Here is a 15,794-nt window from a genome sequence, read left to right on the forward strand (position 1 = left end):
GAAGGCTCGTGTCTAGCAGTTGCAGAAGACGCATATGGACAGCCATGCCTCAAAAGTCGATTAGAATATTTACAACATATCGGATGATGTAAAACTAAAATAGATATTCATTTCAGACTTACCAAGTTTTTCTTTTTAACACACTGCAAAATTTCGAAATATAGAACCTTAGCTTTCTCCATATCGACTCTAAACGTTTTAGCTATGGTTGTAGTCATTTGCTCCCGTAAACTGTCAAGAAGTGTAGAGTCACCATTTTCATCAATGTACCTGAAATAAATTTTTATTAGAAATTTATCAATCTGCAATGTTATAAAAAAAAAATTAAAACTTTTCAAACAAGAGAAAGAAAGAAAATTTCAGAAAAACGATAGGCCAATCGACAAATAGGCACATTTCCACTTGAAATCTAGACATACCACCGACATATAATTCATCGCAGAGAGTTTGTTTAAATTTCTGATCGTTGACAAGACTATGCATATTCTGTAACATATATGAAGTTTTCTATCTTATGGGAGGTGAGATAGCTCCATTATTTTAGAATCTTCGGAAGAAACTGTAGCAAAAATATTATTCAAGCCGGTTCTATCAAAAATCCAAGGTGGCCTCGATATTCTTGGAAAACTGTTTTTCAGCTGTATTCCTACAAGATGGTGACGTGAATCTACTTTTAATGGAGACTTAACATAAACCAGAGCTCACATATCGATGTTCAGACTTATTTCTGTGAAAAACCAAAATCTGACTCGCTATACCCTCATCAAGGCAGGTTTCAAGGTCAAGGCAAGGAATGACAGGCGGTTTTCCAATAATTATTAAATATAAATTTCATGATAAAATAGCATTAAATAAAACATAGACTGTAATATTTCAAAAGGTGCCAAAGGGTCCGTCCCCTGACAATGAAACTATCGAATCAATCAAATTCCGAATTTGAATCAAAATTGTCCAAGTTTCATCGATTTGTCCAATCTGCTTTCCCATATCGTATTTGGTACTTAAGACATTTAGAAGCACATATTGTCTCTCCAAAATACATCATATCTTCTGTTTCAACACACAAAAGCAGTTGGGAAACAGATTTCTTGATAATTAAACTACTTTCCCATTTCTTGAATGCCAAATCAAAATCCAGAAACAAACAACTGGTCCTCCAGAAAATTAAAAACTGAAATCCCTTTTTCCGTCATTTTTCAATTCTCCCATAATGTCTTTTTATAATACACCACCTTTTGAGTCAATTAGTACCTAAGGGAATTTGAATAATAAAAAAATAGAGAAACAGAAAGGGTTATTTGTAAAAAATATATAAAATAAATCTTGTCACTCAAGAACTTTTTATTTTATGAAGAACATATTTATTGCTTCCGTAGATTATAACAGATGTAGACTTGTCTTTATACAATTTCCTGCGCTTTAGAATAGTTTACAGAAAGAGTAGCGATACTCAAAAATCATCCTCCCTGCACAGATACCACGTTTTGATTTTATAACGGCTATGTAAAATGTACCTCTTTCATAAATGGACAATTCTCCCACTCGAACTTAAATCCCTTATATATTCAGACAATCAAAAAAAATAAAATAGCAAAAGAAAAACAAAATTTAAACTTAATATCCAGCTGTCCAAATTGACCCTCTTTCTTTTTTTTATTGTCCTATTCAAGTAAATAAAATGAATAAATAAAAGTAAATAAAAAAAAATTCCCAAGGGAATCTTTTCAAACAGTTTGTGATAAAAAACTGGAAGTAAAAAGTGACGCGTGCCAATATTCACCGAAACTAAAAATGGAATTCTCATGAAAATTGCTTCACTGTCAGTGCTGGCTTTTTATGCTGATTCTAAATATATACAATGTTTTCAATTTATTGTTACCCACCCAAAACCAAAAATCTGAGAGAATTTGCCTGATTTTGGAAAAAAGGGGGAACAACCCCAAAAAAGCAAGTGAACTTATTGAAAATCCCTTTATTAGATAGATCATATCTGAGAACCCAACCAAAGAGGCTTCAAGCTCGAATCTTCACAATGTGGAATTTCGCTCTTTTTTTTTTCAGATGACACATAGTCGATGTAAGTTTATTTGTTTTTATGGCACTTGGTATTAACCAAGTGACATATAGCAATCGCAAATTCTGTCGGTCTGTCTGTCTGTCGGTCCCGGTTTTGTTACTTTAGGCACTTCCATGTAAGCTAGGACGATGAAATTTGGCAAGCGTATCAGGAACCGGACCAGATTAAATTAGAAATGGTCGTTTTGCCAATTTGATCATCTGGGGGGGGGGAGTGGGGGGCCGGTTAATTCGAAAAAAATAGAAACATTAAAGTATTTTTAACTTATGAGCGGGTGATGGGACCTTAATGAAATTTGATGTTGGAATGATATTGTGTCTCAGAGCTCTTATTTTAAATCCTGACCGGATCTGATGACAATGGGGGGAGTTGGAGGGGGGAAACCTAAAATCTTGGAAAACACTTAGAGTGGAGGGATCGGGATGAAACTTGGTGGTAAAAATAAGCGAAAGTCCTAGATACATGATTGACATAACCGAAACGGATCCGCTCTTTTTGGGGTAGTAGGGGGGGTTAATTCTGAAAAATTAGAAAAAATGGGGTATTTTTAACTTACGAACGGGTGATCGGATCTCAATGAAATTTGATATTTAGAAGGATATCGTGTCTCAGAGCTCTTATTTTAAATCCCGAGCAGATCTTGTGACATTGGGGGTTGGGGTTGGGAGGGGGAAACCTAAAACTTGGAAAACACTTAGAGTGGAGGGATCGGGATGAAACTTGGTGGGAAAAATAAGCACAAGTCCTAGATACATCATTGACATAACCGGAACGGATCCGCTCTCTTTGGGGTAGTTGGGGGGGGGGGGGGGGTTAATTCTGAAAAATTAGAAAAAATGAGGTATTTTTAACTTACGAACGGGTGATCAGATCTCAATGAAATTTGATACTTAGAAGGATATCGTGTCTCAGAGCTCTTAGTTTAAATCCCGACTTGATCTGGCGACATTGGGGTGGGGGAGTTGGGAGGGGGAAACCTAAAACTTGGAAAACACTTAGAGTGGAAGGATCGGGATGAAACCTGGTGGGAAAAATAAGCACAAGTCCTAGATACATGATCGACATAACCGCAACGGATCCAATCTCTTTGGGGTAGTTGGGGGGGGGGGGGGGTTAATTCTGAAAAATTAGAAAAAATGAGGTATTTTTAACTTACGAACGGGTGATCAGATCTCCATGAAATGTGATATTTAGAAGGGTATCGTGTCTCAGAGCTCTCATTTTAAATCCCGAACAGATCTGGTGACATTGGGGGGGGAGATGGGAGGGGAAAACTTAAAACTTGAAAAACACTTAAGAGTGGAGGGATCGGGATGAAACTTGGTGGGAAAAATAAGCACAAGTCCTAGATACATGATTGACATAACCGGAAAGGATCCGCCCTCTTTGGGGTAGTTGGGGGGGGGTAATTCTGAAAAATTAGAAAAAATGAGGTATTTTTAACTTACGAACGGGTGATCAGATCTTAATGAAATTTGATTTTTAGAAGGAATTCATGTCTCAGAGCTCTTATTTCAAATCCCGACCAGATCTTTTGACATTGGGGGGAGTTGGAGGGGGAAATCTTGGATAACACTTGGAGTGGAAGAATCGGGACGAAGCTTGGTGGATAGAATAAGCAAATGTCCTTGATACGTGATTGACGGAACCGTACTAGATTCGCTCTCTTTGGGGGAGTTGGGGAAGGGGTTCAGTGATTTGGCGAGTTTGGTGCTTCTGGACGTGCTAGGACGATGAAAATTGGTAGGCGTGTCAGGGAGCTGCACAAATTGACTTGATAAAGTCGTTTTCCCAAATTCGACCATCTGAGGGGCTAAAGGGAGAGGAAAAATTGGAAAAAATTAGGTATTTATAACATACGAGTGGGTGATCGGATCTTAATGAATTTTGATATTTAGAAGGACATCATGACTCAGGGCTCTTATTTTAAATCCTGACCGACAATAAGCCTCTTATTTTCCTTTTAAATCAATCTATTTATTCATAGAATTTTGCTAGAGCTCATACCATATGATCTCTTGGCTCTAAGCTCTTCTTGCCTCGTCACAAGTGCCATATGAGCTCTTAGCTCTTGTTTTTTTTTTCTCATAGGTGATTGAATAAAATCAAAAGTCCAAGATAATTGGGAGGGAACTCATTGAAACGTAAATTTAAAGCTCTTTTTAAAGTAGCCATACAAATTGGGCCAGGGGAAAGTCTTGTTTTCCGACATTTTAGGGCACCAGACTACAACTTTACGCCAAAGAGGACGAATTTGCAATCATTTTAAAATTCTGAAGGTGATTCGCTTTACTTGTAATGAAACTAGGTTACGTTTGGTTATATGTAATTGCGTATCCGCTATAATGAGGGGGAGCGGGGTTGAATCATTGTTTAGGCGGGGGTAGGTTAGATTCCAAAATAAGAACAATTTAATGGACAAACTTCTTACTCTTTATGAGTCTTCAAATAAATGTTGAAAGTGGTAGGGAGAGTAAAAATTAAATAAAACGTTACTCTATATAGCTAAAATGTTACATTCCCGTATCTACCAGCACAGAGGTGGAAACAGGGCAGGCCATCATCAACCCTGCTAGGAAATTTCTTTGGGGTGGCAAATACTGCTAGGAACTTAGTTTTAAGCAACTTTAAATAGAAATATTTTCTTTTATGTTTATATGAAGTACTTCAATGCTTTTAAACAAATGTATGTAATGTATTTATCGATAATCAGATCCTATTGTAGATGGCTATTGCAGATGGCTTCAGTCATGTAGACGACCAAAAGTCTCACAGAATTTCAGTCCATACAAACAATAATACCCCCTTTGATCCAACCGGAATTCTTTAGTAGTTTAATATTAATAAGGACTTTTATTGAAATTACTATTCATCACCAATTTTTCAAGTATGTTCAAATTTTATCCAAAATTTTAAGTGCAAATTCAAACGTAGGAAGGTACTACTCAACGTATACAATTGCTGGTTTACACATTTTAAAAGCAATTAACCAGGGATTTCCGGGACCGGTACCTCAAATTATATCTTGGTTAGCTCTGGGCATGATTTGGGAAACAATCCGAAATTAAATAAAAAAAGAGCTTTTCAACTAAAGCAAGGAACAGATTTGAAACCTATTTGAACAGATTATTCTTTATATGAAGGGGGTTGTCTCCTCCTTAGCTCCTTGCTCTTTTCTGAAGTTTAGCTTTTGTCCAATTTTGTTTTTAAATTTGTAATGGGAAAAAAAGATTTTTAAAGCACTAAAAAACTTTTGTCTAATGAGCAAGGTGTTGAGATACAAAGTAATTTATATTTGTCTTAGGTTTTAAACTTGCTCCTTAATTTAATTGGAAAACCTTTTCTATTTGCTTCTTTTCTAAAAGAAAAACTTTTCAAAAAAACTGTTTTTAAGGTGCCGAAAAACTGTAGCGTGAAGAGCGAGGTGTTGAGGAGGGGCAACACCTCATACACGTAATAATTTCAGTTCGTTTTTAAGTTTTAAGATTGCTCCTTACTTTCGATTAAAAAAACTTGTTTTTTTTTTATTTAATGAAGCTTAGAGACAGACATTTTTGTAAAGGCAATGGAAAAAGTATGTCAGTTGAAGTAAAAGTGTATAAAAATGAAAAAAGTAAGCAATTACAAAAAATATACAAAACGATAGCCAACTTACAAAAACTGTTGGACGGATATTTTTTAACAATATCGAAAGTTTTGAACTTTGTTATTAAACACCAAAATATTTAATGCCTTTAGACTGAGTGTTTATAAAAAGTAACGTATTATCAAAGTAGTTTGCTCAAAGTAAAACATTAAAACTAAGATTAGCAAAATCAAGTAAAAATTTTTGATTCAGCATTTTTAATTTTGAATACCAAAATCCAATATATTTGACACTTTTATACTTCATAACTGTAAAAAATAAAATTTTTTTCGAAGTGACAACAAGATAAATACAATCAGTCCTGAAAAAAAATGATAAAACAACATCCGCTCAGTGGGAAAATACAGAAATTCCCAGCATTCCGTTCAGGGGAAACATTTCTGATTATAGTGGCTTCATATGTCATGGATAATAGTAGCTTATGGGTACTCTTGCAATGCAAGCAAAAGTTGACGGCATATTTTTTAGTAAAATTGTCCCTTATTGAGTTGATTTCCTTGCCTTTTCTATAATTATACGAACTTTCTTGTGTACTAATAACTGCACTAATTACTAATAAACAAATGCATATTTAGAATACATATTTAGGATAACTATCGGTAACGTTTGATTATGTTATCAATAGTTAAGCTCTTATACTTTCGTCATTGACAAGGATCGTTACTTACCATTCATTACTATGAAGGATTTTTTTTTTTTTTTTTTTTTTTTTTTTTGTTACTCCAATCAAATCATATAGAAAAAATGTTTGTGGAAAACTGGAGAGGGGTTTTTCAGTCACAAATTAGAACGTATATTTTCCTTATTAAGGGTCAAAATCTATTGGCAGGCAGCCAACCATACCCACCAAGGCCGTATCCAGGGGGAGGGGGGAGGAGTTTGACCCCCTCAAACTCGAAAAAACACAACCAAAATGGAAGTAAACAAATTTTGATGTGTTTTTAGAGTTTTTTTGCAAATCCTTTCGTAAAAAAACAAAAAAAAAATCCCGGATACGACCCTATCCCCAACGTTTTATGCTTGAAAGATAAGATGCAATACCTGTAGGCAAAAGCTAGAAGGTCTGCAGCCCTTCCAGATCCTTCAAGAACCACAACTGGGACTGGAGGTTTTTCAGATACATACTCGAGAACTTTCCTAATAGTGTGTATTCCTCCCTCAACGACTAGACAGACCATGGGCACATTGCAAGGTGTCCTTGAAGGCAGTCTTTGACCAGATATGATACGTCCTAACTTGCGCCGAAGTTCTATTTCAGCTCCATAGCGGCCAACCGACCCGTCATCCACAAGTAAAAAGTAAGAATGACGGTTGTTAAGAGCCGCCAAATGAGACCTACACAATCAAAAGATAGAAATTGACTTAATAGACTGGTATATGAAGAGGATGTGATGTAGATAGAATGGATAATCTTCATTTTGTTCTTGAAATTTGATGTCGAGCTCATTAATGATATGAAGAAACATTGTTAGTTGCAAGCTCAGAAAATGATGATCATTTAAGCAAGGTTCTGATGGGAGCCAAAGTTGGCTTTGGTGGCCGAATTACATATTATCCTGTGAAAAGAACAACTTGTGAAGGGGGGAGGAGGTAAATTGGGTAAACTTGACCAGCAAAATGTCCAAGTTACTACTGTCTATTTGGAACGATCAACGATTGATTCAATCAATCGTTGTGGCACAGAATGTGTTTCGGGCGCAAAGAGCATGGCTATGGACACTTTTTCTACTTTTTCTTGCAGCAGGACTAGGCATTTTCCTGCTGGCCTAGCATCTGGAATTAATTTGTTAAGTGGGTATTTGTAAATGGACATTTATATTTTGATATGGGCACTAAAACGGTATTATTTAAAAGAAAAAAACTGAAAAATTCTAATGTTCCAAACTAATTTTTATACGTTTTTAGGAATCTAGTCTTTATTGAACCAGTATACTAGAATAGTCCACTTGGGTGCGAGGTATAAATTCCCATTGGGAGCTAGAACAAAAATCCGTGGGGACAACAATTAAGTCTTATTCGGACGCTAGAATGGTAATATTTACGTAAAAAAAAAACTGTGAAAAATACTAAAGTTCCAAAATATTTTTTGAAAGTTTTTAAGAATCTGGTTTTTATTGGACCAGTGTACTAGAATAATCCACTTGGGAACGAGATTTAAATTTCCGTTGGGAGCTAGAACAAAAATCCGTGGGGGCAACAATTAAGTCTTATTCGGACGCTAGAATGGTAATATTTACGTAAAAAAAAAAACTGTGAAAAATACTAAAGTTCCAAAATATTTTTTGAAAGTTTTTAAGAATCTGGTTTTTATTGGACCAGTGTACTAGAATAATCCACTTGGGAACGAGATTTAAATTTCCATTGGGAGCTAGAACAAAAATCCGTGGGGCCAACAATTAAGTCTTATTCGGACACTAGAACGGTAGTGTTTGCGTAAGGAATGAAAAATACTAAAGTTTCAAAATATTTTTTGTAGGTTTTTAGGAATCTGATTTTAATTGCAACACTTAAGTACTAGAAAAATAACCCCCTGAATGCCAGATTTAGATTTCATTTGTGAGCTAGAACGAAAATCCGTGGAGCAAAGATTAAACCTTATTCAGACACTGGAATACTAGTATTTACACAAAAAAAAAAAATTGAAAAAACCAAAAGTTCCAAACTGACGGTTAAAGGTTTTTAAAAATCTGATTTTATGTGTCCATTCTTCAATAATAATTTTGGAATCTGTTTTTCTAATATGTTTGTTTCTGGTAACATATTTCATTGTTATAATATACAACAGGTTAGATAACATTAAGGTAACGGTGCCGGACTCATCAGTCAGAATTTTCTCTTTGTGCCGAGGGTTCCAAAAATTGGTACGAACTTCTGATTAGTGTTCTAAGTATAATAGACGTTTATACTTTAAAAATAATATCAAATAATCGTCGTATTCGGTTTACAGCTGTTTCTTGGGTAAATTTACATACTCTGGTTGGGTTTCTTTTATACCCACTTGTGAAAACGGTTTTTACGTATGCTAAAACTCTTGCAGTCAGACAGAATGCATAACAGAATCCAATAATCTTCGACATGAAGGCGTTCTCTTTACAAGGTTAGGTGAACTTAAGCTAATATTAAATAAAAAAACAAGTTTTTTCAATTGAAAGTAAGGAGCAACATTAAAACGAACACAAATTATTCCGTATATGAAAGGGGCTGTCCCCTCCTCAAAGCATTATTCTTTACGCTAAAGTTTTTTATTGTTTTAAAAAGTGGAATTGGGACAAAGTCAAATTGTTGTTAGTAAATAGTAATTTAGTAATTAGTAGTAAATTTATTAGTAATAAATATACGTAACTTACGAATTAACTTACGTAACGAACTTCTGTATTTGTATATCTTTATTACGTATATGAGGGGGTTCGCCCCCTCATCAATACCTCACTCTTTACACTAAAACTTGAATTTTGTCCCAATTCTTTAAGAATGACCCTTGAATCATAAATGCCGTAGAATAAATAGTTGAAATTACTAGAAATGCTTTAGCGTAAAGAACGAGGTACTGAGGAGGAGACGAAACCCCTTATATACGTAATAATTTCTATTCGTTTTAAGTTTTAATGCTGCTCCTTACTTCCAGTTGAAAAAAAAATTATTTATTTTCTCATTGTTTTTCTTAATAGTGCTAGAAAATCCTGCTCCCCCTTCATGAACATTATCTTCCCTCATGATAAACTCCTCCATGGAAAGATCCTCCCACGTAGTCCCCTTTCCCCAGACCAACCCACCCCCACCCTCCAAACGAAAAAGTCCCCCTGAAAACGTCTGTACATTTCCCAATAACCATTACTATATGTAAACAATGGTCAAAGTTTGTAACTTGCAGCCCCTTCCCTGGGGACTGTGGGGGATTAAGTCGTTCCCAAAGACATAGTTATTGGGTTTTTCGGCTATGCTGAACAAAACGGCTATCTCAAAATTTTGATCCGGAGACTTTGGAGAAAAATGAGCGTGGGAGGGGACCTAGGTGCTCTACAATTTTTTGTATTAGGGCACTAAAACTTTTAATTTTCGTTAAAATGAGCGCTCTCGCGACATTCCAGGACCAACGGGTTTATATGATCACCACTGGGGGAAAAAAGCAAAGAAAAAAAATAAATAAACACGCATCTGTGATCTGTCTTCTGGCAAAAAATGAAAAATTCCACATTTTTATAGATAGGAGCTCGAAACTTCTACAGTAGGGTTCTCTGTATACGATCCTTTTGATGTAACTACTTGTATCAAAATTCCGTTTTTTAGAGTTTTGGTTACTGTTGAGCCGGGTTGCTCCTTACAACAATTCGTAACCACGAACTGTTTGAAAGTAGTTTGTCTCCCATCAGAATCTTCTTTAAATATTCATCTTTTCAGGCTCTTAACTGGCAACATCTCTTCATTTTATTTATGAGCTTCGTGTCAAATTTCACGAAGGAAATTACAAATAAGTTTCATCTCAACTTTCTTGCCTTAGTTTTCCAATGGATTAAATTATCTTTCTAAGAAAATAATCTGTATTTCCCGCACTTTTATTTGAATGGGTTTATATGCTGACAACAATCAAAAATATAGACATCAGGTTCTGCTCTCTTGTATCCTGATCTTTGTTATTTTCTTATCTTGCGTCACTTTTGCTAACATTTTGCAGTTTAATATTTTTGACTAATGAAAGATTTGCCATTCTAATATTATTGTTTTTGCATTGTTTGCCAGTTTTTTATTTTTTGTGCTTATTTTATGTTTTTTTGTTTATATTGTTTTTTTTTATGCCTCTGAAATGCGAATTCGGCACCTCGGGACTTGCGATACAAATTCTTTGAAACAAATATCTTATCTTATCGACTTTGATTAGCAGTTTTGTTCGTAACCTCTAGTGCCTTTTTATCGATAACTGTTGAAGAAAACACCTAAAAAAGAAACCTGATTTGTTGGTCAATCTTGGGTACTAAATATATTACAATATATATATATATATATATATATATATATATATATATATATATATATATATATATATATATATATATATATATATATATATATATATATATATATATATATATATACATTCGTAATACAGTGTGTACATAGTGAGCACGAAACCAGATATAAATTTTAAATTTTGAAGTACATTCTATGCAGTTTAGATAGCACATTTATATATCACATGCATTTCGGTCGAGTGCATATGCTTTTTATATATTGGTTTCCACTCTTCTATATAATCAAATATCTGTTTCTTAAAACATAGAAAAATAGAATGAATGAAGGAACAAAATAGTGAAAAACTTAAAAATTAAAGAGTGAATAAAATGAAATTGGTGGATGAAATAAAGTAAGGACTTGTACCTGATACTAATTTTAAATTTGTGATAAGCTTTTCTAGATATCCTAATATCGATATTTTAGATTTCAAAAACCATTCAGATTTTTTCATGTCTATGGTGAAAGATTTCAAAATTCCTTACAGAACTTTAAGTCGAGCGCAGCTGTTAAATAATTCGGGAAAATTTTATGTGTGGGGGAGGGTATCCACCCTCCGATCCCTCTGAATCATAAAAAAAGCACTAGAACTTATTGACTACCAATCAAAGGATTCCCCTCCAAAGTTTATGCGATCATCTTTTCTATATATACCTTATATGCCCCCAAGGTATAGCCGCTGACAAAGCACATTCACTCACTAAGCATTGATTAAAAAAGGGGGGTAAATTAAAGGTTGAATTAAGAAAAACATACGGAGCTTAGTAAGCTAAAACCACATAATTTGAAGAAAAAAGAAAACTTTTATAACTCATTAGAAAATGATGTGGAAAATACACCAGAAATTATTATAAAACAAAGAAGGATTAAAAAACCCACCTTGGTTTGTCGATTGACATATATGGAACATCTTTCCCTTTTCCGACTAGAGACTGGCGGTTTTCAACAATTCCCCAAGGAACTATCCCAATACTAACGACCCTCCCAGGTCGGAGTCGGGGTGACCTTTCAGAAGACAGCGCGTCACCAACGTGTCTGGTAACACCTAAATTTTTACAATAATATTAACAAAAACCAAGATTTAAGTCTGAAAATATAGACATTGAAAAATCCCTACGAAAAAATTGAAAAAAGAAGAAGAAAAACCACTGTATATTTAAGATATTGTATGAAACAAGAGAATCTGTATTCCTGGATTTAACTTTTCTCATTAATGCGCTTCAGCTCGAGATAATAAGTAGATACCTACTATTTATATATTTTCAAGAAAGAATTAGAAAGGTATTTGAATCATTGCTACGGCTATGGAATATTTATCGTCATGATAACTTTTGTTACATATAGAAGCCCTTCCTCGTGTCCTCTGTGCTTCTATTTATTTATTTTTTATTTCGATACTTTGCTTTTTGGTTAATTCACGTATTTATTTCATATTCAATAAATATTTCTTGGTTATCCAATTTATTGTCTCGGAGCTTGAAATTAATGAGACATTGGAAATAGCTCAGACTGAATAAGGTGATTTTTATTGTTAATATAAAATTATTTTATCAATCTACAATATTTTTTCTTTTTTCCAGAACTTAATAATCGCTTGAGATTTCGTTTGTTTATCATTCTTTTTACTTCATGTATTCTATTCAGCTATTTTTCTAGGCCCATTTGTTTGCTTTTATTTCTCGTTTATTTTTCCTTGATCAATTTGTTGAAGTTTTTAGTAACATTATCTAGTTATCTTTACGTTCCTCCATTTTGAGAGAAGTAAATACAAAAATTGAAAAAAAGGCAGAAATTTCAAATTCTGCTATCAGTTTTTTGGACAATATGCAAGTCTCCAGAGTGTATAAGTCGTATAAACCGCTTCTCCATTTAGTTAATATAGCCAGTTATCCTTTGCAAACTAGACATGTTGAATTTTCCAGCGTTTTATCGATAGTGCCATAACCACCATTCCGACATGGTGTTTGCGATACCATCATGGTGCCATAATTAAAAGAAAATTGTTTTTCCTTTGTCATTTTTCCCATTTAGACATTGCTATTTGCCCAAAATTTCCATACTGATCCTAATAGGAATGTTCCATAGAAATATATATATATAAATTCCCCTTCATAAATTAAACGTGAAATCAACTCTTTCCTTTCTTTTGCCATTTGTAGTGTAAAGTTAATTTTATTAATTTTTAGAAATGCTATTTTTGCGTACTATATCTATTTAATGATTGCTTATTATAATTTTATATTATATAATCTTATTATATTATAATACTTCGACTGGCTGATTTTCTGGCGGACTCAACTTTCTTAGAGCTTGTGACAGTTTTTAAAAAATAAAAAGATTGTGTTATCTTGGCGACAAAAAAAATCTTCGCTGTCAGCACGAATTTGCTGAAATTACCCCTCAATTAGCAAATTATTTTTAAAATGAACAAAATATTTGTTTTTTTTTTAGAAACAAAATTGTGTAGATTAGCCACATCAGGACCTACTTGAAGCTACTTAATAAATGATAACTTATAGGAGTGAGAACAGGCACTAGCGTCGAAAAAAACCACAAACAGCATCTCGAGTTTGGCACTAAACTGATCCCCATCATGTTCTATGATGCCGGGACATCATGTTCTACGGGCCGGGACATCATGTCCCGGCCCGGAATATAGACAAATATTGATTGACTGTTTTACTACAATAATCTTATTGTATTATATTTACCTTAACTGCTCGTTTGTTTACATAAATTCAAGTTTGGCTCATTTACTAAAAAAAAAGTTCTCAACTAAAAATATGACTTCAAGAACCAATGCAGCCAGATTTGCTTCCGGCTGAAGTTTCCTTGTTTTTGAAACTTCAGTTGATGTGTCTTCATGATCAATAATTTTTAGCAGATTAACATAAAAAAAAAAGAAGAATATTTCAGACAAAGGATCAATGCCACCACACTTCTCTTCAGACGTCTATCCTCCTTGAAAAGCTCCTCTTGGTCCTCCAAGTCAAAATGTATAATCTAACTGATCTACCCGTCTGATTCTCCCTAAAAATTTTCATCTGGGTCTCTTAAGCTTTTAAGTTATAATCTCAACCGTACTTAAGGTACTGCAGATACGACTTTTTAAGATCTGGACGGACATACTGTGTTTTGATATTTCAATATTCCCTTCAAAATTACCTGAAAGTTTACATTTAATACCCTTAACCATTCCTGAGGTGTTACAGATCCGTCTTTTTTACTACCTGGATGCACAGGGCGAGTTTTGATTGAATTCGACTTGATACTCTTAACCTTTTCGAGATATAGCAGACACGCATTTTTAACTACCTAGATACATACAATGTCTTTTGATTTAGCTCAGCATTCGCTGTAAATTTCAACTTAATACCCTTAGCTCTTCATGAGATATTGCATATAAGTCTTTTTGACGACTTTAATGCAGACAGTATCTTTTGATTTAGTTCAGCATCATCCTCGATATTCCTTGAAAGTTTCAACTTGAAAGCCTTAGCCGTTACGGAGACATTGCAGATACGGCTTTTTGACAACCTCATGAAAATATTACATAAATATTACAAACACGCACTTTTAACAACCTAGATAAAGAAAATACTGAGAGTTCTGTATTCAAAAGTGGCTGAAAATGTATTCATTAAGGAGGAGTTAGAAATGGGTATTAAATGGATCTGGGTAAGTGCTTTATTAGGATTCTATGCAGAAAATTAGATGATTGGTTAGAAAAAGGGATAAAACAAATTGAAATGTAGGCCAAATTTAGGCGAAATTATTCTGCGGTAGGTCAAATTTTATAGTAAGTTCATTAGTTAAGAAGTATACTACGACAAAGGGTGGTAGGATATGTCTTTGTTTTTGGATCTTAGGGGTGCGTTCAATGAGGTTAGCGGGGATTTATTAATAAAGAGTTTATTAAGTATTGGCCTTCCGATACGTTTTACAGGAATATTAGCTCATATTTATTTATTAGCTGAGATGGTAGGAAGGGTAGGGCAATATGTATCTAGAGTCGTAGTATGTAGGCTTGGAGTAAAGCAAGGTTGCACGAATTCCTTGAGATTATTCGATACCCTCGAAATATTGGAAAAAACCAGACTCCAGTGGTATAGCTCGATTTGATGCGCCTCTTTGCACTATTGTTCACTGATGATACTTTACAGTTGGTTGACTCAGCAAAAAAAAACCTGCATGTTTTTGGATATTTTAGAAGTGTTTTACTTTAGATAGTACTTAACGATAACAATAGTACTTAACGTTAGTAAAGCAGTAGTTTTGGTTTCTGGGAAAGTGAGAAGAGGAGGAAGAGGAGTTTAGATTTGGGGGAGGGGGAATTTACCTGTTGCGGATTATATTATTTACATAGGGCGTAGGTTAGGGAAGGACGGTAAGCAGGATAAGCATAGAGAAATAATTGAAAAAAGAGGAATGGGGCTAAAGGATTAGTTCTAAGTAGTTATTTCAGGTTAGTAAGTCTAGGAGATACTAAGTTACCACTGAAGGTTGTTTAAAATTAGGTCAGTAACCGGGTATGGAGCAAAAACTTGAGGTTTTGACAGAAGAGCTTGATCAGGAAGATCACAATTATAGTATCATAGAAGGATGGTAGTTTTAATGAGAGGTTTAATAGTTTTGCTATTAAAAGTAATTCGGGAATTTCATCTTCGAAATTATGATGATAGTAAAAATGCGGAACTACTGGGAAAGAGGGATAAGTAGGGATAATCACAGGTTAGTAAAGGAAGCATTGGTGGAGTCTGTACTAAATGGAAGATGTTCGTGCATGGGACAGATTAAGGCCATTTTGAATTCGTGTGGAATATTGGGGGATGGAATGAGAAATATGGTAGGAGTCGAGAAGTAGGAAGGTTTTGAACAGGCACGTTCAGTTTTAGTTGATCAGGAAATTCAGAAATGGATGTGCCAGATCTGATAGTCCGACTCTCTTGGTTTATATTCTAGGATAAAAGATACATGGAGAGAGAAGGTGTATTTTAGAGCTGAGTTGTCTAGTGATGATATTAAATGGGCGATTTCTTCTAGATATAATTCAATGCCCCTTAA

At 34.4% G+C, this 15,794-nt stretch overlaps 1 protein-coding gene across 5 annotated transcripts in view; it reads right to left on the reverse strand.

The window, feature by feature from the left end:
* Positions 1-15,794, reverse strand: part of LOC136032791 (transient receptor potential cation channel trpm-like) — a 112,178-nt gene that overhangs the window by 69,236 nt on the left and 27,148 nt on the right. For 4 of the 5 annotated variants that reach the window (XM_065713167.1, XM_065713164.1, XM_065713166.1 and 1 more), the window contains exons 5-7: positions 11,610-11,775; positions 6,765-7,058; positions 123-270 (exon numbers count right to left, since the gene is read on the reverse strand). In XM_065713167.1, coding sequence (XP_065569239.1) covers positions 123-270; positions 6,765-7,058; positions 11,610-11,775 — 608 coding nt within the window. The remainder of the gene's footprint in view (positions 1-122; positions 271-6,764; positions 7,059-11,609; positions 11,776-15,794) is intronic. The other variant, XM_065713168.1, reaches the window with a different exon arrangement.

The sequence above is a fragment of the Artemia franciscana genome, chromosome 11, assembly GCF_032884065.1.
Source record: "Artemia franciscana chromosome 11, ASM3288406v1, whole genome shotgun sequence".
Taxonomy (NCBI): domain Eukaryota; kingdom Metazoa; phylum Arthropoda; class Branchiopoda; order Anostraca; family Artemiidae; genus Artemia; species Artemia franciscana.